General features: G+C 39.6%; 2 protein-coding genes across 2 annotated transcripts; both read left to right on the top strand.

Moving 5' to 3' along the window:
* Nucleotides 1-14552: 14552 nt before the first annotated feature.
* Nucleotides 14553-15482, top strand: LOC105474329 (olfactory receptor 1A1). Its single transcript, XM_011728910.2, has one exon. It carries the CDS (start codon nt 14553-14555, stop codon nt 15480-15482), a length of 930 nt encoding a protein of 309 aa, XP_011727212.2.
* Nucleotides 15483-21518: 6036 nt separating this feature from the next.
* LOC105474321 (olfactory receptor 1D5) lies at nt 21519-22507 on the top strand. Its single transcript, XM_011728898.2, is given in 3 exon segments — nt 21519-21572; nt 21574-21800; nt 21802-22507. Coding segments are annotated over 3 exon segments (987 nt in total).
* Nucleotides 22508-27844: the final 5337 nt, after the last annotated feature.

The following is a 27844-nucleotide window of genomic DNA, read 5'->3' as shown; positions in this document are numbered from 1 at the left end:
CAAGACCCCCATCTCTACCAAAAATTTGTTAAAAAAAAAGAAAGAAAAAAGAAAAGAAAAAAGCCAGGCATGGTGTCACATACCTGCATTCCTAGTTACTTAGGAGGCTGAGGCAGGAGGATTACTTGAGCCTGGGAGTTCAAGGCTACAATGAGCTATGCTCATGCCACTGTACTACAGCCTGGGTGACAGACTGAGATCCTGTCTCTAAAAAAAAATTTTTTTTAATTTACAAAACAAAAAATTTTGTAAAAGAAAGAAACTTGTTGGTAAAGATAAATATGAAGACAAATATACATTACTGACATTACTGCATAACTATAATAGAGGTGGATAAATCACTTTTAAAAGTAATATAAAAGTTAAAGGAGAAAAGTGTTAGAATATAAATATATTAAAAGATACACAATATGAATATATGTGAATATGAAAACAGTAACAAAATGTGAGAGAGGAAACAAAGTACAGAGGTTTCGTATGTGATTATCAGATTAAAATTGGTGGTCATAACCAGAAGATATATATAAATCCCAAAAAATCACAAAAAAAAAAACCTATAGAAGTTTTACAAAAAGAGAAAGGAATCAAAGCACAACACTAAACAAATCATCAAACCAAAACAAAGGTGTCAGAGAGATGTTGGTTAAAGGATACACAATTTTAGTTAAATAAAAGAAATAAGTTCAAGAGATCTGTTGCACAACATGAGTTAACAATGTATTATATTCTTGGAAAATGCCAACAAAGTAGATTTTAAGTATTTTCACCACAAAATAATAACTTTGTGACGTAATGCATATTTTCATTAGCTAGACTTAGTCATTCCAAGATATGTGCATGTATTTCAAAACGTTATCTTATACACAATAAAAATGTACAATTTTATCTGTCAATTTTTAAACTTTTTTTTAAAAAAAGTAAGCCAGTAAGAAAGGAAAAGACAGACAGAAGAACTACAATAGAAAAACAAACTAACTAACAATAGTAAGTTCTTACTTACCAAAAGTTACTTTAAATGTAAATGCATTAAACTCCCTGGGTCAAAAGACATATAGTGCCTAAAAGGATTAAGAAAATAAAACAAGGCCCAAGTGTATTCTGTTTAGAAGAAACTCACTTTAGATTTAAGGACCTATATAAGCTAAAGAGATGGAAAAATATAGTCTTTATATTGGGTGAAACAGACTTTATGTCAAAACTATCACAGAAACAAAGAAGGACATTATATAATGATAAAAGGATCAATCCACTAGGAAAATATAATAATTTTAAATATATATGCACCCAGCATTGGAGTACCCTAATATATAAAACAATGACAGAACTGAAGGGAGAAATAGGCAACAATACGATAATAGTGAGAGATGGTAATATCCCACTTTGATAATGAATAGGGAAACGAGATGGAAAATCAACAGGAAACAGTGGACTTGAATAGCACTGTAGACTAAATGAACCTTGAGACATATACAGAACTTTCCACCTAACCACAGCAAAATACATATTCCTCTCCAGCCCACATAGACATTCACCAGGATAAATCACATGTTTATTCCTCTCCAGCCCACACAGACGTTCACCAGGATAAATCACATGTTTATTCCTCTCTAGCCCACACAGACGTTCACAAGGATAAATCACATGTTTATTCCTCTCCAGCCCACACAGACGTTCACCAGGATAAATCACATGTTTATTCCTCTCCAGCCCACATAGACGTTCACCAGGATAAATCACACATTTGGTCACAAAAGAAGTCTTAACACCTTTAAGGAGATTAAAATCACACCAAGTATCTTTACCAACCACAATGGAAACAAACTAGAAAGTAATCATAGAAAGAAAACCTGAAAATCAAAAATATGTGGAAATTTAACAGCAAACATTTGAACCACCGATGGGTCAAATAAAAAAGAAGAAAAGTGAAAAGATCTTGAGACAAACAAAAATGAAAATACAACATACCTAAACTTACAGGAGGCAATGAAAGCAGTACTTAAAGGAAAATTTATAGTGATAAATACTTAGATTTTAAAAGATCTTTTTCTCCACAACCTTGCCAGCATCAGTTATTTGTTGACGTTTTGTTAATAGCCATTTTAACGGCTGTGAGATGGTATTTCTCATTGTGGTTTGGATTTGCATTTCTCTAATAATCAGTGATGTTGAGTTTTTCATATGCTCGTTGGCCACATGTGTGTCTTCTGAGAAGTGTCTGTTCATGTCCTTTGCCCACTTTTTATGAGGTTGTTGGTTTTTCTTTTTTTCTTGTCTAAGTTCTTACAGACGCTGGATATTAGGCCTTTGTTGGATGCATAGTTTGCAACATTTTTCTCCCGTTCTGTAGGTTGTCTTAAACTTTCCTCTGTTGATAGTTTCTTCTGCTGTGCAGAAGCTCTTTAGTTTAATTAGATCCCAGTTGTCAATTTTTGCTTTTGTTGCCATTGCTTTTGGTGTCTCTGTCATGAAATCTTTGCCCATGCCTATGTCTTGAATGGTATTGCCTGGGTTGTTTTCCAGGATTTTCTAGTTTTGGTTGCCTTTAAGCCTTTAAACCATCTTTTTTTTTTTTTTTTTCCTAATTTCTCCACTGTTTTATTGAGACATACTGCTACACAAGATTTTTTTTAACTAATGCCATTTCTTTGTCTTATATATTTTGCAGGAAATGCATATTTACCCCCCAAAAGTATGTCTGAAATAGCATAAGCCAGCAACTAACCGTAGGAAATCCTAGGGTTAGAAAATTCCAGAAAGCAACCTACAATGAAAGATAGTTGCAACCATAAAAGAAAATCATGATGGAGAGTCTCTCAGTCTTCATTTATATCAGAGGACTGTATTTTCCTTCTTAAGAGAATGAATGTGCATATGTCTTCTTTTATTACAACAGGATACGTTCCCTGGAAAGAACAAGCAAAGGAAGCCATACAGTATATTCTTACCCAAATTACTCCAAAGTGGGAGATTTGTAGAACAGCAGTTGGAGACCAAAAAATAAACAACAACATTATATACAAGAAATCTGCTCCTAAGTAGTGCATGGTATGTCACGGCAGGGAATTTTTTCTTTGTTTTTTAGAAATGGACTTTGAACAATTGAATATGAAGTCTAGGCTGAGAATGTTTTCATAATTAATATCTTGCTCAGGATAACAAATGTCTGACCTGAGGCTCCTATAACCCCCTTCACATCCCCTGGCAGAAAGTTTTACTTAACTGGGGCCTTTTTCCTGCTGACTCCTGACCTGACCTCAAAATAATTTTCAAGGTAACATCCCAAGTAGCCACTACCATTCAGCTACATTTGTCAAGCTAATCAACTCCCCCAACCATCTTGAGCTAGTATTTGTATATGGTATAAAAATGGAGAGAAAATTCTCAATAACCTTACACCACAGGCTTCCTCCTTATCAGACCAGCAGTGGATAGTGTGAGACATGCTGCAGATTAAAAAGACATTTGTGGGTCATTCTTTAATGTTTACCATTAATCACAGGAATCCTTTGTTTTATTTTACTTAACTTTATTGCTCTTCACATACATTGTGTTTTTGGTTTTGGGTTTCTGTTTTCTAACAAATTGAAGGTTTGTGGCAGCCCTGCATCGAGCAAGAGCATTTGGTGCCATTTTTCCAATCGCATGTGCTCACTTTGAGTCTCTGTATCACATTTTGGTAATTATCACAATATTCCATCTTTTTTATTGCTGTTATATCTGTTACGATGATCTGTGATCAGTGATCTTTGATCTTGCTATTGTAATTGTTTTGGTGTGCCACAAGACATGCCCATATAGGAAGGCAAACTTAATCAATAAATGTTGTGTATGTGCTGACTGGGAAAAAAATGTGTAAGAAAGGGGTTGGTAGCCGGGCGAGGTGGCGGGCGCCTGTAGTCCCAGCTACTCGGGAGGCTGAGGCAGGAGAATGGCGTAAACTCGGGCGGCGGAGCTTGCAGTGAGCTGAGATCCGGCCACTGCACTCCAGCTTGGGCGACAGAGCGAGACTCCGTCTCAAAAAAAAAAAAAGAAAGAAAGGGGTTGGTGCCGGGCGCAGTGGCTCACACCTGTAATCCCAGCACTTTGGGAGGCCAAGGTGGGTGGATCACCTGAAGTCAGGAGTTCGAGATCAGCCTGACCAACACGGTGAAACCCCGTCTCTACTAAAAATACAAAAAATTAGCTGGGCCTGGTGGCGGGTGCCTGTAATCCCAGCTACTCGGGAGGCTGAGGCAGGAGAATCACTTGAACCTGGGAGGCAGAGGTTGCAGTGAGCCGAGATCGTGCCACTGCACTCCAGTCTGGGTGACAGAGTGAGACTCTCAGCAATCCCCAATACTAGGTATACACCCAAAGAAATAGAAATTGTTCTATTATAAAGACACATGCATGTGTATGTTCATCGCAGCACCATTCGCAATAGCAAAGACAGGAATCAACCCAAGTGCCCCTCGATGACAGACTGGATAAAGAAAATGTGGCACATAGACACCATGGAATACTATGCAGCCATAAAAAGAACAAGATGATGTCCTTTACATGGACATGGATGGAGCTTGGAAGCCATTATCCTCAGCAAACTACCCAAAACCAGAAAACTAAATACTGCATATTCCCCCTTAAAAGTGGGAGCTAAATGGTGAGAACAGATGGACACATAGAGGGAAACAAGACACACTGGGGCCTATTAGATGGTGGAGGATGGGAGGAGGGAGAGAATCAGGAAAAATAACTTATGGATACTAGGCTTAATACATGGGTGATGAAATAATCGGTACAACAAACCCCCATGATACATGATTACCTGTGGAACAAACCTGCACATCCTGCACATGTACCCCTGAACTTAAAAGTTCTTAAAAAGGCAAACCACCAAGACACACATACGCCTACATAAAACACCTGCATGTTCTACACATGTATCCCATTTTTTAGAAGAAATAAAGGGGTAAAAACATCATTTCCTTCAAAACTCTATGCCATTGTGCAATTTTGGCCCCTAATAGGTACCCAGTAAACAAAGCATGGAATCAGTAAGAAGTTCTGAGGAGGACAAAGGGAGCAAAATGTGACTGCTAAGAAGAAAATATCTACCTGGAACGTCATCTCATCTGTGCCTGAGAGTCCCTGTCCAGGAAACCGAAACATGGTCTCAATATAGGGCAGGTAAAGACAGAGCAAACAGGAAGGCGCAGGCAGGAACGTGTCTGCAGGAAAATGCAATTCTGCACATGGTTCAGCCTCTATCAAGTGCATTATCTGATGGATTTCATAGAGTTGTATAATACAACAATGACAAGACTAGTAGTAAAACAGGCAGTATTATAGGTAGACGTATAGAAGTAGCAAAGCATAGAGGAAGGAATAACAGTTAACATTTACTAAGTGCTAACTATGTGCCAGGCTCTAAGAGCTTTCAGGTTCATTTGATCCTTACAGCAACTTAATGAAGACATTGTTGTTGCTATTGTTGTTATTCCATTTTAGATATGAGTAAATGTATTAAATATACAAATGTCTGAGGTCAGTTACAACTAGTTAGTGGCAGAGCCAGATTCAAACCCATCATCTTCTCAGGGTCCTCTCCAGAAAGGCAGTAAACTCTCTGCCACCGGAGATGCCAACTCATAGGATAATGACCATTAGTCGGGGCTACTCTAAGGGTGTCACATATGTGAAGTAGACTAGATAACACTAGGCCCCTTCCACTCTACAAATCAAAAAAAAAAAAAAAGGAGGCCTACTATCTGCGTGTTAAAGACAAGTATAACTTCCACCCTAACCGTGCTTGAGATCAATTCTAGAGAAAAGATAAAATATGACTCTTCTTTGCACTCTAAACACCAGACAGGAAACTTAATTGCACCACAATCCCTGTAGCTCCCAAGGGGCACTCCTGCATTTGTGCAAAGGAAAGGGGGTCGCATTCCAACAGCGAGGTTGGAATAGCTCACCCCAGGGCTTGGACCCTGGAGACACTCTCTCTGGAAAGCCTCCAGTCCATCCTTCCTCCTGGAAATGATGACTCTTGTGAGCCACTGTGTCCTCTCAGGACACAGTTGAAGGAGTATGTAAATAAGCTTCAACAATTACTCTCACTTCGGCTTGGATGAAGTCCCGGAGGAATCACCTTTCCAGAGACTTGATAACCTTGACTGATGCCCAGTTTTCTCTATGCTATGACCTGCCCTGCTTCCTTGAGGAGGCAACTTGGCTCCTTGTCCTCAAGTCCATCTGGGGCAGCTCCTCTTATCCCTTCTGCTCCCCTGTTGGGAAACTGGGGGCTCCTCCTTCTAAACCATCCCACTCCTGTGTCCTCCACCTCAGGAACAGAGGACTGTTCCCCATCCTGCCACTGCTTCTCCAGCATGGCTGCCCTCAAAAGGGATGTTAGCAGGCGCTAGACCAGCTGACTGCAAACTTCCTTTTTGTGGAAGAGAAGTGAAGGCCACAGGGCCAGGATCCTTTTTAACAGCATCTGAACAGACTCCACAGATAGAGACTTAGACATTGGAAGAGACTATCACAGCAACATCAATGGGTAGATAGCCAGCAACTGCGGGCTGCTTGTCTAAGAGGTAAGTTGAATTATGATGTCATTTTATCAAATGTAAAAAGATGGTAAATTGAACTGCCTAAAGTCACACACAGAGAGACAGTGGCAAAATTAGAACTCAAATCTTGGCCTGGCTCCAGTATCCAAGTTCTGAGGATCAGACGGACAAAAGAAAGATAGAGAGAGAGAGAGAGAGAGAGAGAGAGACAGAGAGACAGAGAGACAGAGAAAGAGAGAGAAAGAGAGACAAAGAGGAGGAAGAGGACCCTCCCCTTCTGATAATGTTTCTCCTTGGGCTGTTGTCCATGAAAACAGCGTCAGGAAAAGATCATTCTGATTTGGTTTTCTCACTCTTTAGCTCTTTCTACCTCCTATAATAATATAGTGTGTGTGCATGTGTGTGTGTGTGTGTGTATGTAAGAGAGAGTGAGAGCACCTGCCAAAAGTGCATTGTCTTAGAGACCTGCAAAACCACCTTGGTCATGCTAATGGGCCTGTTAGAAAGCACGGTATTTCATTACCAAAGCACGGATGAGCTGAACTGTCGTGGAAGTCTCAAAGTACTAAGAGAGGCACGTTGGCGGTCCACACTGCTACCAGATGACAAGGCAAACACTTTCCTCCTCTGTCCCTGCATAACTGTTCTCAGTACCATCACATTCACATGACTGACATCTCAGAGGATGACGCTTTCCAGGAAAGTGGGTATTAAAGGCGCCACAATGCTCAAGACTCTGACTTCATCCGAGTGAACTGAAGGCCCCAGCTACGTCTCCAGCACGCATGTTGAGGCACCTTCTCGCTTCTCTTCTTGGTGGTAGAGGGTCTTTTTACCTCTTTCTTCTAGTCTGGTATATGGCCCCTGAGTCCCTCTTCCAGTATAAATAAACCTCCATTTATTCTCAACCTCTTTACGAGGAACATTCTATCTCCTACCTTCAATGAAACACGAACTTGAGCCACCCAGCTCCGTCACTATCCTCTGGACCAAATCATCACGGAACATGTGAAATAACAACAGAAGCTCATCATCTTGATTTTACAAATGGAACATTAGGTATTTGCTCCAACTGTTTCTTTTTAATTTTTTAAATTATTTTATTTTTCCTTTAGTTACTGGAGTACAGGTGGCATTTGGTTACCTGAGTAAGTTCTTTTAGTGGTGATCTGTGAGATCCTGGTGCACCCATCACCTAAGCAGTATACACTGCACCATATATGTTGTCTTTTGTCCCTCGCCCCCCTCGCACTCTTCCCCCGAGTCCCCAAAATCCACTATATCATCCTTATGCCTTTGCATCCTCATAGCTTATCTCCCACATATCAGTGAGAACATACGATGTTTGGTTTTCCATTACTGAGTTACTTCACTTAGAATAATATAAAATAAATATTACAGACCAGGTGCAGTGGCTCATGCAGGGAATTTCAACACTTTGGGAGGCTGAAGTGGGAGGATCACTTCAGGCCAGGAGGTTTAGACCAACCTAGGCAACAGAGCAAGACCCTGTTTTTACAAAAATAATTTTTAAATTATTTTTTAAAAATTTTTGTGGGTACATAGTACAATTCAATTTTTACCATATCTTTATGGGGTACATGAGATGTTTTGATACAGGGATGTCATGTGAAATAAACACATCATGGAGATCTACAAGACGAATTTTTTAAAAAATTAGCTGGGAGTGGTGGCACACACCTGTAGTCCCACTTGAGAGGCGGATTCAGGAGGATCGCTTGAGACCAGGAGTTCAAGGCTGCAGTGACCCATGATCATACCACTGCCCTCCAGCCCGGGCAACAGAGTGAGACCTTGTCTCTAAACAAATCAATATTACAGATACACTTGAAATTCTCTTTGTTCCCATCCAAAATCTTATTTTTCTGCTTTTCACTGCAGAGATAACCACTATTCTATTGTTGATAGTATCTTCCTATTCAGAATTTATACTTTTACCACATACAAATGTATTATGTGTTAAAATTTACATATATTTTGTGACATGCTGTATCTTCCAGCAACTTGCTTTTTATCATCACATTGCTTTTCTTCCCTAGTTTACCCCATGCATTTATTCATTTTCACTATTGCATAGGAATCATTACTAAGAAAATAGCACAATTTACTTATCTATGCCTCCGTGGGTAGACCATTTCTAAGTTTCCCGTATGACAGTGCACATGTGCCCGTCTTCTTTTTTCCTTTCTTTTTCTTTTTTTTTTTTTTTGAGATGGGGTCTCACACTGTTGCCCAGGCTGGCCTTGAACTCCTGGGCTCAAGCAGTTCTCCCACATCAGCCTCCTGAGTGGCTGAAATTGTCTTGCATGTGTCTTCTTCCACCCATGTGCTACAGTTTCTCTAGAGGCTGAGCAGAAAGCAGAATGGCTGGGTCAGAGACGTGTGAATTTCAACTTTCCTGGATATGGGCTCACTGTTTTCTGAATGTAATGTAATTCTACTGTATTCATTTTTCCCAACACTTGGAATTGTCAGAGTTTTACACTTTACACACTCCAAGATGAAAGAGGTTAAATTTAATTGTATTTTTAATTTAGTTAAAGGTCTTTTGCTTATTGGGCCATGCCAGTTTCCTATGACTGGCCTATTCAAGTCTTTGGACCATTATCTTTGGCTGTATTGTTGGTCCCTTTTTTTTTTTTTTAGATGGGGTTTCACTCTTGCTGCCCAGGCTGGAGTGCAGTGGTGCGATCTCAGCTCATTGCAACCTCTGCCTCCCAGGTTCAAGTGATTCTCGTGCCTCAGCCTCCCAAGTAGCTGGGATCACAGGCACCCACCATCACACCTGGCAAATTTTTGTATTTTTAGAAGAGACGGGGTTTCACCATGTTGTGTTGTCCAGGCTGGTCTCCAACTCCTGGCCTCAGGTGATCCGCCCATCTCGGCCTCCCAAAGTGCTGGGATTACAGGTGTGAGCCGCCGCGCCTGGCCTGTTGGTCCTTTTCTTGTGGAGTTTGTAGGAAATCAATTCCTATCTTGATAGCAGACACAAATTTTCCCTTTATTTTCCACTAAATTTTTTGACGTTTTGCTTTTCACAATCCTTTAGGAATTATTTTTCTGTATTCTCATATATAGATAACCAACTGTCCAATGGCTCTGGGCTAAATAGTGAGTTCATCTTTTCCCTCCTGCTTCTAAACTACCTCAGGTCATACACCACCTTCTAAGAAATGCTGAACCTGTGTCTGGCCTCCCTAGTCTATTAGACCAAACACTGATTCGTTTGTCAGTCTCTAAGTCAGTATCACTCCAATGTTCGAATTATCACAGTAAACCTTTTTTATACCTAATGAGACAATTTCTTCTTCCTCATTTTCTTTCCTCAAATTGTCTTCTCTCTTCTCTTTATTCTCCTAAATGCACTTTTTTTTTTTTTTTTTAGTCAGTTTTGCTCTTTCCCCCAGGCTGGAGTGCAATGGTGCAATCTCAGCTCACCACAACCTCCGCTCCCCCCCACCCCAGTTTCAAGCAATTCTCCTGCCTCAGCCTCCCAAGTAGCTGGGATTACAGGCATGCACCACCACACCCAGCTAATTTTTCTATTTTTAGTAGAGATGGGGTTTCGCCATGCTGGCCAGGCTGGTCTCAAACGCCTGACCTCAGGTAATCTGCCCACCTCGGCCTCCCAAAGTGCTAGGATTACAGATGTGAGCCCCTGTGCCTGGCCTCTGACATGAATTTTTGGATCAGTTGGCTAAACTCATGCTTAAAAGAAACTTGTGTTTAGTGTGAGGTTGCATTAAATTTAGAGATTAATTGGAAGAAGACTGACATTTTTACAACATTAAGGCTTCCATTAACATAATTTACCTCACCACCTTTTAAATATTCTTTTTTTGTGCTTCACTAACGTTTATTAATTTTTTAAATCAATTTTGGATCTCTTATTAGAATTATTTCTAGATTCCTTAAAATGTTCTATGTCTGTTTTGTTTTTTTAATAAATCTCTGTTAAAACTATATTTTCTTGTACTGGAAAAAGGGTCTCTGGGAAAAAAATAAAAATGAATTGCATTTTCTAATTTGGTGTTTCTTAAGTACAAGAACAGTATTGATTTTTGAAATATTTGTTTATAACAAACAAACTTGCTGAAATATCTAGAGATTCCCTTGGGTTTTCTCTGTAGACAATACTGTTTTCTGTGAATTCTTATCTTTTTGTTCTTTCCTTTTCAATTCTGATATGGCAAACTTCTTTCTAGTGCTCTTTTCACAAATAGGACTTTTAAGAGTCTCAAATTAGTCTCCCTGCTTCGTATGGTTCTGTCGTCACATCTGTATCAAGAGGCATAAACACCTTATACCCAGCCCTTAAGAACTAGCTAATGTCTGAATGGAGACCCCAAGGGGCCTCCACAGCATCCTCTATGGCTCATGTTTCTTGTTCTGAGTTTTATTCTTGTTTCTCATACTAAGGTATTCCTATTTCTTTCTCCTAGGTATGGTTATGTGTTTGGGTTTTTTTGCTTTTACTTTGATATTTTTCTGTAATTTCAATGTATTTTAACAGGAATGGGAACTGTCAACATCAGCTTAGTCTGCCGTGATGCCAAGAGCTCCACCTCTGAACTCACATATCCAGACCATGTAAGCTAACCATGCTTTCTGGCTCTCCAGATTTACTGATTGATTTGAAACCTGAGGTATTATGATTCTGTTTGAATAAGGGGGAGGGCATCTCAAGAGAGAAAATCAAACTTCTTCAGGTGCAGAGATGAGAAAGTACATCACAATTATGAAACGGCCTCCTTGCTGGGGTAATACCTGAGGTTCGTTGCCTCACAGTCAAGGAAATCAAGGACGTGGATACACACAGAGTGAGGTTAAGAGCGGAAGTTTAGGCCAGGCGCGGTAGCTCAAGCCTGTAATCCCAGCACTTTGGGAGGCCGAGACGGGCGGATCATGAGGTCAGGAGATCGAGACCATCCTGGCTAACACAGTGAAACCCTGTCTCTACTAAAAAATACAAAAAACTAGCTGGGTGAGGTGGCGGGCGCCTGTAGTCCCAGCTACTCGGGAGGCTGAGGCAGGAGAATGGCGTAAACCCGGGAGGCGGAGCTTGCAATGAGCTGAGATCCGGCCACTGCACTCCAGCCTGGGCGACAGAGCGAGACTCCGTCTCAAAAAAAAAAAAAAAAAAAAAAAAAGGGAAGTTTAATAGGTGAAAGAGGACAGCTCTCTGCTGGAGAGAGGGGTCCTGGACAAATGGGCTGCCGGATCTGCAGTGAAATGCAGGCGGGGGTTTAGATGCCTGGTGAGGAGGCAGAGTCTGATTTACATGGAGCAGGAAAGATTGGCTGGACCAGGTGTGCCATTTGCATAAGGTGTGAAAAACTGGTTAGGACTAGATGTGCCATTTGCATACGGCACAAATTTCTGGTAGCCCCCACCCTAATCTTTAATTTTGCAGGTAGGTTCTCTGTCTGGCCTGCACCATGTTGCCCATTCCCTTGTTGTACATGTGACAACAAATAAAGGAAGATGGAGCCTCCATGTTGCATATATCTGGCCCCCAGGTAGCCCTTTCCTATTGGCACAGCTGCTAGCCTTCCCCTGTGTAGGCTTCCAGCTTGCTTTTCTTTGTCTGTAGCTCGATTTCTCAGGCTGCTCTTTGTTAGAAAAAAATAATTTATTGGGCTGCTTTTTGTTGAAAGGGAAGCTCTGCCAAAGACTCTTTTACTTTCACTATCTGCCTAAATAATTTCTTTCTACCTCCTGTATCAATTAGAAATGACAATGATGATTAGGCCTCCATCCCTCATACCTAGCATATTATTCAAACATGTACTACAACAAGAGATGCTGAGAAGCGAAGATTGAATTAATTATAGATTTAATACATTTTTGAGTCAAGGTCTCTTTAGAAAAATTAGTAGATGCCATATGACATCCTGGACAACTATCACAAGTTGATCACAAAATGTAAAATGGCTTAAACAAAGCAAAGGTTTATTTCTGTCCTACATAACGGTTACAATAAATGTTTTTGTTTGGGAAAGATTCTCCTGAATAGAGAGTACCAGGGATACAGGTTCATTCCACCATGTGTCTCCATCATCCCATTCAGCCTCCTCTCTATTTGCATCCAATGGGCACAAGGGTAAGAAGGTGTGGAGGAGCCCAGAACTGGGACACATGTGTGGAATGGCTAGAACTCAGTCACAGGAGCACACCTCATGTGTGCAAGGGAGTCTGGGAAATGTAGTCTAATTGCATGTCCAGGAAGAAGAGAACAACAGGGATTTGACTAAGCAGCTGATTGTTGCCGCTGTAATTTAAGTCTTAGGGTACAAGATGGATCAAAGAGGAGGAAACCTGGAGTCAAGCAGTTGAGTTAGCGTTGCAATACTTCAGATAGAAAACAATGATGGAGCTGAAGCACTGGGACATTTAGTATAAAGGCTGAGTTATGTAATAATTATTTTAAATGAAGAATCAACAAGAGTAAATGTAGTGGTGAGAGATAACTGAGTCATTAAGCTTGTGAGCATCCCACATATGGGGAGTGCAAGAAATACACCTGGATTTGACTCAAAAAATATTAAGAGAAAACTTAGTGATACATACAATAGAAAATATTCAGCCGGGCACGGTGGCTTATGCTTGTAATTCCAGCACTTTGGGAGGCGGAGGCAGGCAGATCACCTGAGGTCAGGAGTTCAAGACCAGCCTGGCCAATGTGATGAAACCCCATCTCTACTAAAAATACAAAAAAAAAAAAAACATAGCCAGGCATAGTGGCACATGCCTGTAATCCCAGCCACTCAGGAGGCTGAAGCAGGAGAATCACTTGAACCTGGGGGGGCGGAGGTTGTAGTGAGCCAAGATCACACCACTGCACTCTAGCCTGGGCAACAGAGTGAGACTCCATCTCAAAAAAAAAAAAAAAAAAAAAATTCCATAATAATCTATCTGAAGGAGGTAAAAATCAACAAGATACGGTTTTCCTTCCCCTAAAATCTTGCCGTCATCTTAGCTTGGATGTATGGTGTGTGCAGTTTGGTCACGTTGTCAGGATGAGTGAAGTGGAAATACAGAGGGAAAAGTTCACACCTATAGATGTAGACCTGACAGTTTACTATGCAGTGGTTGAAGCAACTAAGGAGTTGCTTGAGTCACCCAAAGAAATAACAAAGAACAGGAAGAGAAGACTGAGAAGAAAGGCATTGTGATTGTATATATTTGAGGGCTTGCCAAAGAGGAAAAAAAAACAAAAAAACTGTTTTTCCCTTTCTTTCTTTTAAAGGAAATGGTGAAAATTTACTTTGAAAATGAGAAACCTGGGGAGAAAATTCTCCAGACTGTTTTAGTAGGATCTAAATGCAGTAGTCCCTGTGATTTACCATCTTCCAATGCAGTGTAGACACCTGCTACCTCCTGGGTTCTGGGATCCCTCTGAGCTATTTCAATGGAAAAATTCCTAATTTCTGGGCTGGCCTTTCCACCAGCAAACCCTTTGCACTGGAGTATTTTGTCAAAGACTTCAAAATGCTGTCTTTTCCTTATCATGTGTAATAAAATTAGTGTGTGATTTTGGCTTCTCCATTAGGTTGTAAGGTCCATTGAGAACATAGACGATGTCTTGAATAAATAGATGAATAAACTTATGTGTCACATATTTATGACTTCTCCATAAGGTCTAACAAAGTGACTAGACCATGGGACATGACAATTATTTGTTGTATGATTAATTTCTAGGCGTTTAGTGGTGATGCTTGGAACAGGAAGGATGGGCACTTCTGATTCAGAGATTGCTCACTTTTTAGACATGACTGCCAAGGGGTGAATGACTATTAGTTCTATTGACCAACAGGGATGTTTCCCCAAAATATTGGATATCTCTATAATTTAATAAACTCGGATGTATAGACAGCTGTATCACTCAAGTCAGAAGTGATGGAGAAGGATTATCACTACACACAGTAACTATGCTAATATAATAATATTCCTCTCCCCTTTCATGTTGAAGAAGCCATGAGGGAAAATAACCAGTCCTCTACACTTGAATTCATCCTCCTGGGAGTTACTGGTCAGCAGGAACAGGAAGATTTCTTCTATATCCTCTTCCTGTTCATTTACCCCATCACATTGATTGGAAACCTGCTCATCATCCTAGCCATTTGCTCCGATGTTTGCCTTCACAACCCCATGTATTTTTTCCTTTCCAACCTCTCCTTGGTTGACATCTTCTTCTCATCTGTAACCATCCCTAAGATGCTGGCCAACCACCTCTTGGGCAGCAAATCCATCTCTTTTGAGGGATGCCTAACGCAGATGTATTTCATGATAGCCTTGGGTAACACAGACAGCTATATTTTGGCTGCAATGGCATATGATCGAGCTGTGGCCATCAGCCGCCCACTTCACTACACAGCGATTATGAGTCCACGGTCTTGTGTCCTGCTAGTTGTTGGGTCTTGGGTGATTGGGAATGCCAATGGCCTCCCCCACACTCTGCTCACAGCTAGTCTGTCCTTCTGTGGCAACCAGGAAGTGGCCAACTTCTACTGTGACATTACCCCCTTGCTGAAGTTGTCCTGTTCTGACATTGGCTTTAATGTGAAGATGATGTACGTAGGGGTCGGCGTTTTCTCTGTGCCATTGCTATGCATCATTGTCTCCTATGTTCGAGTCTTCTCCACAGTCTTCCAGGTTCCTTCCACCAAGGGCGTGCTCAAGGCCTTTTCCACCTGTGGTTCTCACCTCACAGTTGTCTCTTTGTATTATGGTACAGTCATGGGCATGTACTTCCGCCCTTTGACCAATTATAGCCTAAAAGATGCAGTGATCACTGTAATGTACATGGCAGTGACCCCAATGTTAAATCCTTTCATCTACAGTCTGAGAAATCGGGACATGAAGGCGGCCCTGCGGAAACTCTTCAACAAGAGAATCTCCTCGTAACCAATGTGAGAGCCTACACTGGATAGTGTAGTCATCAATAAGGGTATATTGGAAATCCAGTTCTGACGTCATCCTCCTACAAGAGGCCGTCTCTGATCTTTCCAGCCTGAAATTCCTTTTCTCAGAACTCTTATAACATTTTAATGAGTTAATAATAAGTGATTATTGAAATTACCACTTTCAACTCATTGCTGCTCTTTTTGGCAGAGCGGCAGCACAGGGATACCGGGCATATGTCCTGATGAGTGGAGTCAAGTTGGGAAGATCTGAGCCTCAGCTTTCACATCTACATGTCAGGAATAATAAGTGCCCTACATGGGTCACATGGTGTGTTGATTACAGTAACTCATGCTTTCAAGCTTATAAATCACTATTCGTGTGTCCATTTTTATTTGACTATTAAGTTTAATCCCCTTATTAGGCTTGCAAGTCTCTGAGGGCAGGAGTTGTCTTTACACATCACTGTACCTTCGCAATCTTGGTCAGATAAAGTGCATCCAATGAATACTGGTGGAAGTGGAATGAATAAGATATTAATCTCTGAAATGTAATATTATAATTAGAGATAATCGAACCAGACATTATTTTCTCATCTTTAAACAAGAAAACTCCCATTCACAATTGCTACAAAGAGAATAAAATACCTAGGAATACAGCTTACAAGGGATGTGAAGTAACCCTTCAAGGAAAACTAAAAACCACTGCTCAAGGAAATAAGAGATGACACAAATGGAAAAACATTCCATCCTCATTTATATGAAGAATCAATATCATGAAAATGGCCATTCTGCCCAAAGTAATTTATAGACTCAATGCTATTCCCATCAAACTACCATTGACATTCTTCACAGAATTAGAAAACACTTCTCTTCTCAGCACCACATCTCACTTATTCCAAAATTGACCACACAGTTGGAAGTAAAGCACTCCTCAGCAAATGTAAAAGAACAGAAATAATAACAAACTGTCTCTCAGACCACAGTGCCATCAAACTAGAACTCAGGACTAAGAAATTCAATCAAAACTACTCAACTACATGGAAACTGAACAACCTGCTCCTGAATGACTACTTGGTACATAACGAAATGAAGGCACAAATAAAGATGTTCTTTAAAACCAATGAGAACAAAGATACAACATACCAGAATCTCTGGGACACATTTAAAGCGGTGTGTAGAGGGAAATTTATAGCACTAAATGCCCACAAGAGAAAGCAGGAAAGATCTAAAATTGACACCCTAACATCACAATTAAAAGAACTAGAGAAGCAAGAGCAAACACATTCAAAAGTTAGCAGAAGGCAAGAAATAACTAAGATCAGAGCAGAACTGAAGGAGATAGATACACAAAAAAACCCTCCAAAAAAAATCAATGAATCCAGGAGCTGGTTTTTTGAAAAGATCAACAAAATTGATAGGCCACTAGCAAGACTAATAAAGAAGAAAAGAGAGAAGAATCAAATAGACACAATAAAAAATGATAAAGGGGATATCACCACTGACCCCACAGAAATACAAACTACCATCAGAGAATACTATAAACACCTCTACGCAAATAAACTAGAAAACCTAGAAGAAATGGATAATTTCCTGGACACTTATACTCTCTCAAGTCTAAACCAGAAAGAAGTTGAATCCCTGAACAGACCAATAGCAGGCTCTGAAATTGAGGCAAGAATTAATAGCCTACCAACCAAAAAGAGTCCAGGACCAGATGGATTCACAGCCGAATTCTACCAGTGGTACAAGGAGTTGGTACCATTCCTTCTGAAACTATTCCAATCAATAGAAAAAGAGGGAATCCTCCCTAACTCATTTTACGAGGCCAACATCATCCTGATACCAAAGCCTGGCAGAGATACAACAAAAACAGAGAATTTTAGACCAATATCCTTGATGAACATCGATGCAAAAATCCTCAATAAAATACTGGCAAACCGAATCCAGCAGCACATCAAAAAGCTTATCCACCATGATCAAGTGGGCTTCATCTCTGGGATGCAAGGCTGGCTCAACATACACAAATCAATGAATGTAATCCAGCATATAAAAAGAACCAAAGACAAAAATCACATGATTATCTCAATAGCTGCAGAAAAGGCCTTTGACAAAATTCAACAGCCCTTCATGCTAAAAACTCTCAATAAATTAGGTATTGATGGAATGTATCTCAAAATAATAAGAGCTATTTATGACAAACCCACAGCCAATATCATCCTGAATGGGCAAAAACTGGAAGCATTCCCTTTGAAAACTGGCACAAGACAGGGATGCCCTCTCTCACCGCTCCTATTCAACATAGTGTTGGAAGTTCTGGCTAGAGCAATCAGGCAAGAGAAAGAAATAAAGGTATTCAGTTAGGAAAAGAAGAAGTCAAATTGTCCCTGTTGCAGATGACATGATTGTATATTTAGAAAACCCCATTGTCTCAGCCCAAAATCTCCTTAAGCTGATAAGCAACTTCAGCAAAGTCTCAGGATACAAAATCAATGTGCAAAAATCACAAGCATTCTAATACACCAGTAACAGACAAACAGAGAGCCAAATCATGAATGAACTCCCATTCACAATAGCTTCAAAGAGAATGAAATACCTAGGTATCCAACTTATAAGGGATGTAAAGGACCTCTTCAAGGAGAACTACAAACCACTGCTCAGTGAAATAAAAGAGGACACAAACAAACGGAAGAACATACCATGCTCATGGATAGGAAGAATCAATGTTGTGAAAATGGCCATACTGCCCAAGGTAATTTCTAGATTCAATGCCATCCCCATCAAGCTACCAATGACTTTCTTCACAGAATTGGAAAAAACTGCTTTAAAGTTCATATGGAACCAAAAAAGACCCCGCATTGCCAAGACAATCCTAAGCCAAAAAAACAAAGCTGGAGGCATCACACTACCTGACTTCAAACTATACTACAAGGCTACAGTAACCAAAACAGCATGGTACTGGTACCAAAACAGATATCGACCAATGGAACAGAACATTGGTCTCTCAGAAATAATACCACAAATCTACAGCTCAGAAATAATACCACAAATCTACAGCCATCTGATCTTTGACAAACCTGATATAAACAAGAAATGGGGAAAGGATTCCCTATTTAATAAATGGTGCTAGGAAAATTGGCTAGCCATAAGAAGGCTGAAACTGGATCCTTTCCTTACTCCTTATACGAAAATTAATTCAAGATGGATTACAGACTTAAATGTTAGACCTAAAACCATAAAAACCCTGGAAGAAAACCTAGGTAATACCATTCAGGACATAGGCATGGGCAAGGACTTCATGTCTAAAACACCAAAAGCAATGGCAACAAAAGCCAAAATTGACAAATGGGATCTAATTAAACTAAAGAGCTTCTGCATAGCAAAATAAACTACCATCAGAGTGAACAGGCAACCTACAGAATGGCAGAAAATTTTTGCAATCTACTCATCTGACAAAGGGCTAATATCTAGAACCTATAAAGAACCCAATCAAATTTACAAGAAAAAAACCAAACAACCCCATTAAAAAGTAGGCAAAGGATATGAACAGACACTTCTCAAAAGAAGACATTCATACAACCAACAGACACATGAAAAGATGCTCATCATCACTCACCATCAGAGAAATGCAAATCAAAACCATAATGAGATACCATCTCATACCAGTTAGAATGGCAATCATTAAAAAGTCAGGAAACAACAGGTGCTGGAGAGGATGTGGAGAAATAGGAACACTTTTACACTGTTGATGGGACTGTAAACTAGTTCAACCATTGTGGAAAACAGTGTGGTGATTCCTCAAGGATCTAGAACTAGAAATACCATTTGACCCAGCCATCCCATTACTGGGGATATACCTAAAGGATTATAAGTCATGCTGCTATAAAGACACATGCACACATATGTTTATTGCAGCACTGTTCATAATAGCAAAGACTTGGAATCAACCCAAATGTCCATCAGTGACAGACTGGATTAAGAAAATGTGGCACACATACACCATGGAATACTATGCCACCATAAAAAAGGATGAGTTCGTGTCCTTTGTAGGGACATGGATGCAGCTGGAAACCATCATTCTCAGCAAACTATTGCAAGAACAGAAAACCAAATACTGCATGTTCTCACTCATAGGTGGGAACTGAACAATGAGATCACTTGGACATAGGAAGGGGAACATCACACACTGGGTCCTATTGTGGGGAGATGGGGGGGAGGGATAGCATTAGGAGATATACCTAATGTAAATGATGAGTTAATGGGTGCAGCACACCAACGTGGCACATGTATACATATGTAACAAACCTGCACGTTGTGCACATGTGCCCTAGAACTTAAAATATAATAATAATAAAAAAGAAAAAAAGAAAAAAAAAAGAACAAAGAGTTTGAGAACCAATGGGTTATAAGGAATACAAGAATAGCTAGAAGGAAAAAAAAACCACACACACACACACAAAAACAAAGAATTCGGGTGAGAGAAGATGAGAGTATGAATTCCTAAATTGGCAGTTTAATGTGATAAGTTAAATTTACTATCTCAGAGAAAAAAAGCTTTTCTTATTTGGGGGAAAAGGATGGAATCTTGGATGAGGGCTTTCTAACTTAACAGACTGTATGAAAGCTAATGCCTTTAGTTATATGTGAGATTAGGTCTAAACAATTTCATAACATTATGAATGACACTGGTGAATTAAGAGTAATCACAGCAAGAACAATAAACAGAGATGGTTTTCTGAAGGGCAAATAAAATTATTTAGGAAAAGACTTTTGATGACCTATATGCTAATAAAGTTAACTGAAAGGTACTTCCTAAGGGACTATATGGTTGAATAAGTCTCATTCCATTTTTGAAAGACCAGTGCAAATGGTAAGCTAACATGAGTAACTCTTTTTAATGCAAGTTCCTGAATTATTACTCAGATTAGTGCCCATTAATGTACATTTTAATACATAATAGTAAGTGATACCCCATAACAATAATTCTGAACCATCAAGAAGAGGACAAATTTTGCTCAGCATTTAAGAAGTCAGCCAAGTACATGGATATTTTAGAAATACAGCATAGCAAAAGTATCAAAGTAGAAGATCTGGCACTTAAGGCTTTACCTCCAGCTATCTGACTACCATTCCAAAAAGATTAACTTGTTACAGGTTCTACAGTGAAAATGTTCCAATTTAATTCTAAGAGGGTCTTTGCTCCTGGGGAAAGTGATATTAGGAAGAGCCACAGACACAGTGCTAAGGAATGGAAGGTAAAAACGTGGTAGAAGAATTTTATCTCCCTGACAAAGACAAGTTTTTTCTTCAGCTCAGTTATTCCTTGTGGTCATCAGGACATAAATGCTTTTGGGGTTGGGTAGGGGAATATATTCCTTTGAAAGGCTATCTTGTTAAATTTGAAATTAATGTCATGCATTTGTTAAGTCTTTTAATTACCACTTGTTTATTAAAAAGAACTTCCTAAAGGAAAAAAAAAAAAAAAAAAAGAGTTCCCACAGGACGGTCTTAAGCGCTGCACTACGTGGCTTATGGGGACCGTGAAAGCTGAGGGTCTGTTCATTTTGTGGTGGGTCACTTCACTGACTAATCACAAACATCTTTTTTGTTCTAATGATGTTTCCACTGATTTTCTTAGATTTCCCAGAGAGATCATTATATCATTAAGTAATAATAATTCTTCTTTCTTCTTTCCAATATTTTATTTCTCCACTTCCTCCAATTGGACAATAATCATTTCTTGTGACGCGTATACCTATATTAAATACCACTTAAAACCCTATATAAAATCGTAACACTAAACTTTAAACACTTCAAGGCTACTGGAAGATGGCAGGATTAAAAATAAGGCTTAGACATTGTTTTTATAATATTCAGCATGTAAGGGTAGAAGTTGCTGGAATAATTAAGTTGCATACTTTCCATATTCTGTTTTGGTGCCTATAATGACCTGTTGCTTTTATTATTTTTAAAATTTAGTCCAAGATATTTTAATGCTAAGAAAAGAGTTGATTTTGCTTATCTTCGTGTCCTTATTCAAATGAGGGCAATTAATAAACATTTGTTGGTGTTAATGTTGCAGAAGGTTGGGGGAAGTGGATGGAGATAACCAGAGTGAGAACTCACAGTTCCTTCTCCTGGGGATGTCAGAGAGTCCTGAGCAGCAGCAGATCCTGTTTTGGATGTTCCTGTCCATGTACCTGGTCACGGTGGTGGGAAATGTGCTCATCATCCTGGCCATCAGCTCTGATTCCCGCCTGCACACCCCCATGTACTTCTTCCTGGCCAAATTCTCCTTCACTGACCTCTTCTTTGTCACCAACAGTCCCCAAGATGCTGGTGAACCTCCAGTCCCAGAACAAAGCCATCTCCTATGCAGGGTGTCTGACACAGCTCTACTTCCTGGTCTCCTTGGTGACCCTGGACAACCTCATCCTGGCCATGGCATATGACCGCTATGTGGCCATCTGCCACCCCCTCCACTATGTCACAGCCATGAGTCCTGGACTCTGTGTCTTGCTCCTCTGCTTGTGTTGGGGGCTGTCTGTTCTCTATGGCCTCCTCCTCACCCTCCTCATGACCACGGTGACCTTCTGTGGGTCCCGAAAGATCCACTACCTCTTCTGTGAGATGTACGTCCTGCTGCGGCTGGCATGTTCCAACACCCACATCATTCACACAGTGCTGGTTGCTACTGGCTGCTTCATCTTCATCACCCCCTTAGGGTTCATGACCACATCCTATGTACATATTGTCAGAACCATCCTTCAGATACCCTCAGTCTCTAAGAAATACAAAACCTTCTCTACCTGTGCCTCACATTTGGGTGTGGTCTCCCTCTTTTATGGAACACTTGTTATGGTATATCTGCAGCCCCTCCACACCTACTCCATGAAGGACTCAGTAGCCACAGTGATGTATGCTGTGGTGACACCTATGATGAACCCTTTCATCTACAGCCTGAGGAACAAAGACATGCATGGGGCTCTGGGAAGACTCCTAGGGAGACCCTTTCAGAGGCTTAAATGAAGGTAATTTTGGAAAGGGGATCGAAGTGGAGGCCGGAAATCTCCTTCACCCACGTAAGGCATTATGCTGTGGGATATGCAACAGTCATTAGGGTACAGCTGCAGCTCAGAATGAGCATATCTGCCTGTGGTGAAGAAAAGACATAATGTGTATCCCAGTGCCTCCAAGACCTCACCAGCCTTGGCAATAAATAATGTCATGCTAACACTACTACCAGGATTTTACAGAGTCAAATATTTAAACCCGCTTGATTATAGGCCCACAGTTCTAGGCTTATCTATATATACCCAGTTATAGCCTTGGGCAGTCTCTCATGTTCTCTAGCACCCATTCACTTATGACCCAGAGGTCTGGCTTCTCTAAGGAGCCTGCTACCCTCAAGCTCTTTGGAGAAGACACTTTGCACTACCCCTACCACAGATGCCCTGGGTGGGGCTTCCCCTTTCTTGATGCTCTAACAGGTACAACATGCGCCACTTCAATGTTGACATAGAGTCACTCTGGACACACCCCATATGGTTCATGCGGAAATGCCAACAAAATTCCTCTTGTGCTCCAGGTTGATTTTATCTTTTGGGCCTCAAGCAATACTCTCTTGCCTTTTCCCTGCATTCCTTTTCTCTGTAGGAAGTCAGACCTTGCCCTTGGAAAGACCATCCTAGCTTTTATTTCTGTAGTTCCTCACCTTCCTTCTCTCCTTCATGCAAGAATTCCATCCACCCCTCAAAACAAAACTCTCAAACATCAGCACATATTCATAAATAGCAGTCGTAGAAGGGCCAGTACAAGGGGAGGATTCTGGAACAAATGAACAATTTAGTTATCCCGGAGAACATAGAGAAACGGAGGTATTTTAATAAATAAATTGGGAATAGCACTCAATAAAATATAAAACAAAAATATAATAAAGAGAATTTTAAAAGCCAAAGATTGGTTCTTTCTTTAAAAAAATGAAGTGAATAAACCTCTGGGATATTGATTAAGGAAAGAAAAGACACAAGTAAACACTACAGTGGGAAGAATGGGGGTAAAAACTAAAGATAACATCAAGATTAGGATGATGAAGAGACAATATCAACATCTACATGCCAACAATTTTGAACATTTTGACAAAATAAATATATCCTTGGAAAAAAATGTGACTTGTCAAAGCTGACTCAAGAAGAAATGGAAAAATTAAATAGTCCTATAACTAGAATTTAAGCAATCATTTTAAATATTCATATATATGAATATGTACATATATCACAAATACAAATCCATTAATAAGCAAATTTTAGCAAGTTATGGATCATCCAGTTTAAAACAAAAAATCTCTGCAAAGAATAGAAAAAGAAATGAAACTTCCCAAATAGTTTTATGTCATAATTATCACCTGATATCAAAGCAGAAAAAGAGTACAAGAAAGAAAAGTGCAGGAGCTAATTTCACTTAATATATACAGGTATCCCAAAGAAAATCCTAGTAAATTGAATCCAACAGAAAATTTAAAACTAATAATACTGCATAAGGACCCACTAGGATATATTAAAGGTATGTAAAGATAATTTGATACTTTTAAATCCATGTTATTTATTATATTGACAAATTAAAAGAAAAAATCAACATGTCAATAGATGCAGAGAAAGATAAAATTCTAAACAAATGTTGTCCTTGATAAAGCAGTAAAATTATTTTATTAAATCATACCTTTTAGTGTATGTTCTTTTAATATTTTGTATAACAAAATGGCAAGTCCACATAGAGCATTTCTGCATCTCAAAGTACAATGGTTGTCTTGTGAGGAAGTACCTGAGTGATTGATTGAATTTGGGCTCAACCAGCCACTTCATGGAACATTATTTGTATTTGTTAGAATAACTGATAAACTATAGTTATTCAGAACTGGTACTTGCCAAATGTTGTCACAGATACATGAAGTGAGCCTCTTATTGCAAGAAAAACTGACAGTATTTGTTGCAAGTAATAAATATTTGCTCTATCAAGCAAATATCACCCCTTTGGAAAATTCATCCCTCATGGTGATGGATATATATTTCATATACATATTAAATGTGTCAACATTTGGAAGATCTACATAACTCAGTGAGTCAATATTTTTCAAATGACTAATGCATTATGTGAAAAAGTTACACGTGGATAAAAGATCAACTTTAAAAAGTTACATGTGAATTAAAAGACCAATTCAAAAGAAGCCAATGAATTTTAATGACCTAGGGGATAAAATGTCTATTGATATGTTATCAGATTCTGCATTGCTAGCAACCTTTAAGAAACTACTACTTATCACATTTTGATGTAGTATCAAATAATATTAATTGAAAAGGTTATTAACATAATCCTCCCTTTTGCAATTACATATCTGTATAAGGTTGGATTTTCTTCATACATGTCAACCAAAATAACATATCACTACAAATAAATGCAAAAGCTGATACAAGAATCTAGCTCTCTTCTATTAAGCCAGACATTAAAAAGATTTGAAAAAATGTAAAACCATGCTATTCTTCAATAAATTATTTTAAATATATATACTGATTTCTATTTAAAATCCTACTATAAAAACATATAATGGTAGTATTGTTTTATGAATGAATTAGTAAATATTTTAAATGTCTAATATGAGAGTATCAATAGATACAATCCACATAAACACAGCTCACAGTTCTTTTGGTCCCGAAAATTTTAAGCAGGTAAATGCGTCCTGAAACCAAAAGTTTGAGAACTATTCTCCTAAAGTACAAACATACTTGAAAATTGTTCTCAAATTCAGGAAATCAGTTCCTTTGAAAAAGAGGACAAAATGAGGGAAAGGAATGGGGATAATGCTTTAGTGTTATCTATAACATTTTAAATATTTTTACAGAAAGAAGTGACATGATCAGGTAACAAATTAATATTTTTAATTTTGTGGATGGTATATATGTGTCTAAAATTATGTTCTTGTTGCATATTTGAAATTATTCATAATTACTTTAGTTTTTAAAGGATCTGGAGGTTTGGTTTGCCATTGGATTTGAAATTGGATGAATGATTAGACGTGGAAAACACATTTGTCTTAGTCAATTAGGGCTGCTATAACAAAATACCATACACTGGGTGGCTCAAACAACAGATTTATTTTCTCACAGTTGTGGAAGCTAGGAGTCACTATCAGGATGCTATCATGGTTGGGTTTTGGTAAGACTTCTTCCTAGCTTGTAGACAGCCACCATCTGGCTGTGTGCTCACATGACCTCTTCTTTGTGTATGCAAGGAGAGAAAGGAAAAGCACTGGTCTCCTCCTCTTCTTATAAGAGCACTAATCCCACTATGGGGCTCACCATCATGAGCTCCTCTAAACCCAATAACCTCCCAAAGGTACTATCACATGGGGGATTAGAGCTTCAACATATGGATTTGGCAGGGACACAAACATTCAGTCCATAACAATACTTCCTTCTCCTCCAAACACATAGGATATCTGAATCATAGAGTCTTTATTTAAACAACAGTCAACAGGAGAGTGACATAAGCAGGATGGCAGAATAGGAGTTCTCCACTTCACTCCCCCACACAGAAATCCAACTAGAAGCACCCACAATCAGGAATACCATCCTAACACAAGCACACAGGGAGGGGAACGACACACACTGGGGTCTGTTGCGGGGGGTGCGGGCAGTGGAGGGAGAGAATTGGGAGAAATAGCTAATGCATGCAGGGCTTAGTACCTCCGTGATGGGTTGACAGGTACAGCAAAACACATGGCACATGTTTACCTACGTAACAAACCTGCACATCCTGCACATGTATCCTGGAACTTAAAATTTTTAGAAAAACGTCTTGACTATTCCAGGAATTGGGATTGAGGCTGAGACACCACCCTGGGCCACACCATTGAGAAAAGCCATGACCAAAGACTAACAGAAATGGTTCTCTGACCATTTTACCCTCCCCAAAGTCAGCACCGCACCACACGCAGAGAATGTCCCTAGACCCACAGTTTCTACAATAACAAAAGTGAATTGGAGGCCAATACTCAGTTTTCCCACCATTCTGGGATCCTTTGTAGGAGGAGACAAGCTCACTCTTGTCTCATCCTCAGGGAAACAGAGTGCCAGCAGAGTTAGACCACCTGGGGTCAGTTAGAAACAAAGAATGAAGGTAGGACTTACAGTAGCCAGCACCGGGATCTTGGGAATTGCTCAGTATTCTGGTCAATAGAGATGCCATACCAGAAAAAACTAGTCAACATCATGCTGCAGGAAACACTGTCCATTCACCTTTCAGGCTCGAATCCTGAGCCACCTTCTCCACACAAGCCAGTTGCTTTCATTAGTCTTCCCCAGGTTGAGAGGCAACTGCATGTCAGCAAGTACCTGTAAAATGACCATCTGGACTTTCCCAACCTTAATTCCTGGGATTCAAGCCTGGTTCAACATACAAAAAGCGATCAATGTGATTTATCACATAAACAGAATTAAAAGCAAAAACCATATGATCATCTCAATAGAAACAGAAAAAGGTTTTGGTAAAGTCCAGCATCCCTTCATGATAAAACTCCACGACAGAGTAGGCATCCAAGGAACATACCTCCAAACAGTAAGAGCCATCTATGACAAACCCACAGCCAACATCATACTGAATGGGCAAAAGCTGGAGCCATTCCCCTTGAGAACTGGAACTAAACAAGGAGGCCCACGCTCATCACTCCTATTCCACATAGTACTGGAAGGGCCTAGCCAGAGCGATCAGGCAAGAGAAATAAAAGGCCTCCAAATAGGAAAAAATAAGTCAAACTATTGAAAAGTGGGACCTGATTAACTAAAGAGCATCTGCACAGCAAAAGAAACTATCAAGAGAGTAAACAGACGACCTGCAGAACGGGAGAAAATATTTACAAACTATGTATCTGACAAATGTCTAATATCCAGTATGTGTAAGGAACTTAATAACCAAAAAATAACCCCATTAAAAAATGGGGAAAGGAAATGACACTTCTCAAGGGAAGGCATACAACTGGCCAACAAACATATGAAAAAATGCTAAACATCACCCATCAGAGAAATGCAAATCAAAACCACCGTTTTGTGAGATACCATCTCACACCAGTCAACATGGCTATTAATAAAAAGTCCAAAAAAAGCGGATGCTGGCAAGGCTGTGGAGAAAAGGGAGGGATGGTGGGAATGTAAATTAGTTCAGCAACTGTGAAGAGCAGTTTGGAGATTTCTCAAAGAACTTAAAACAGAACTGCCATTTGACCCCGTATTTCCATTACTGGGTATATAAATCAATCTACCAGAATGACGCATGTATGCATATGTCCCTCACAATGCTATTCACAATAGCAAAGAC

The sequence above is a fragment of the Macaca nemestrina genome, chromosome 17 (assembly GCF_043159975.1).
Source record: "Macaca nemestrina isolate mMacNem1 chromosome 17, mMacNem.hap1, whole genome shotgun sequence".
NCBI lineage: Eukaryota > Metazoa > Chordata > Mammalia > Primates > Cercopithecidae > Macaca > Macaca nemestrina.
This window is presented reverse-complemented; position numbering and strand designations above follow the sequence as displayed.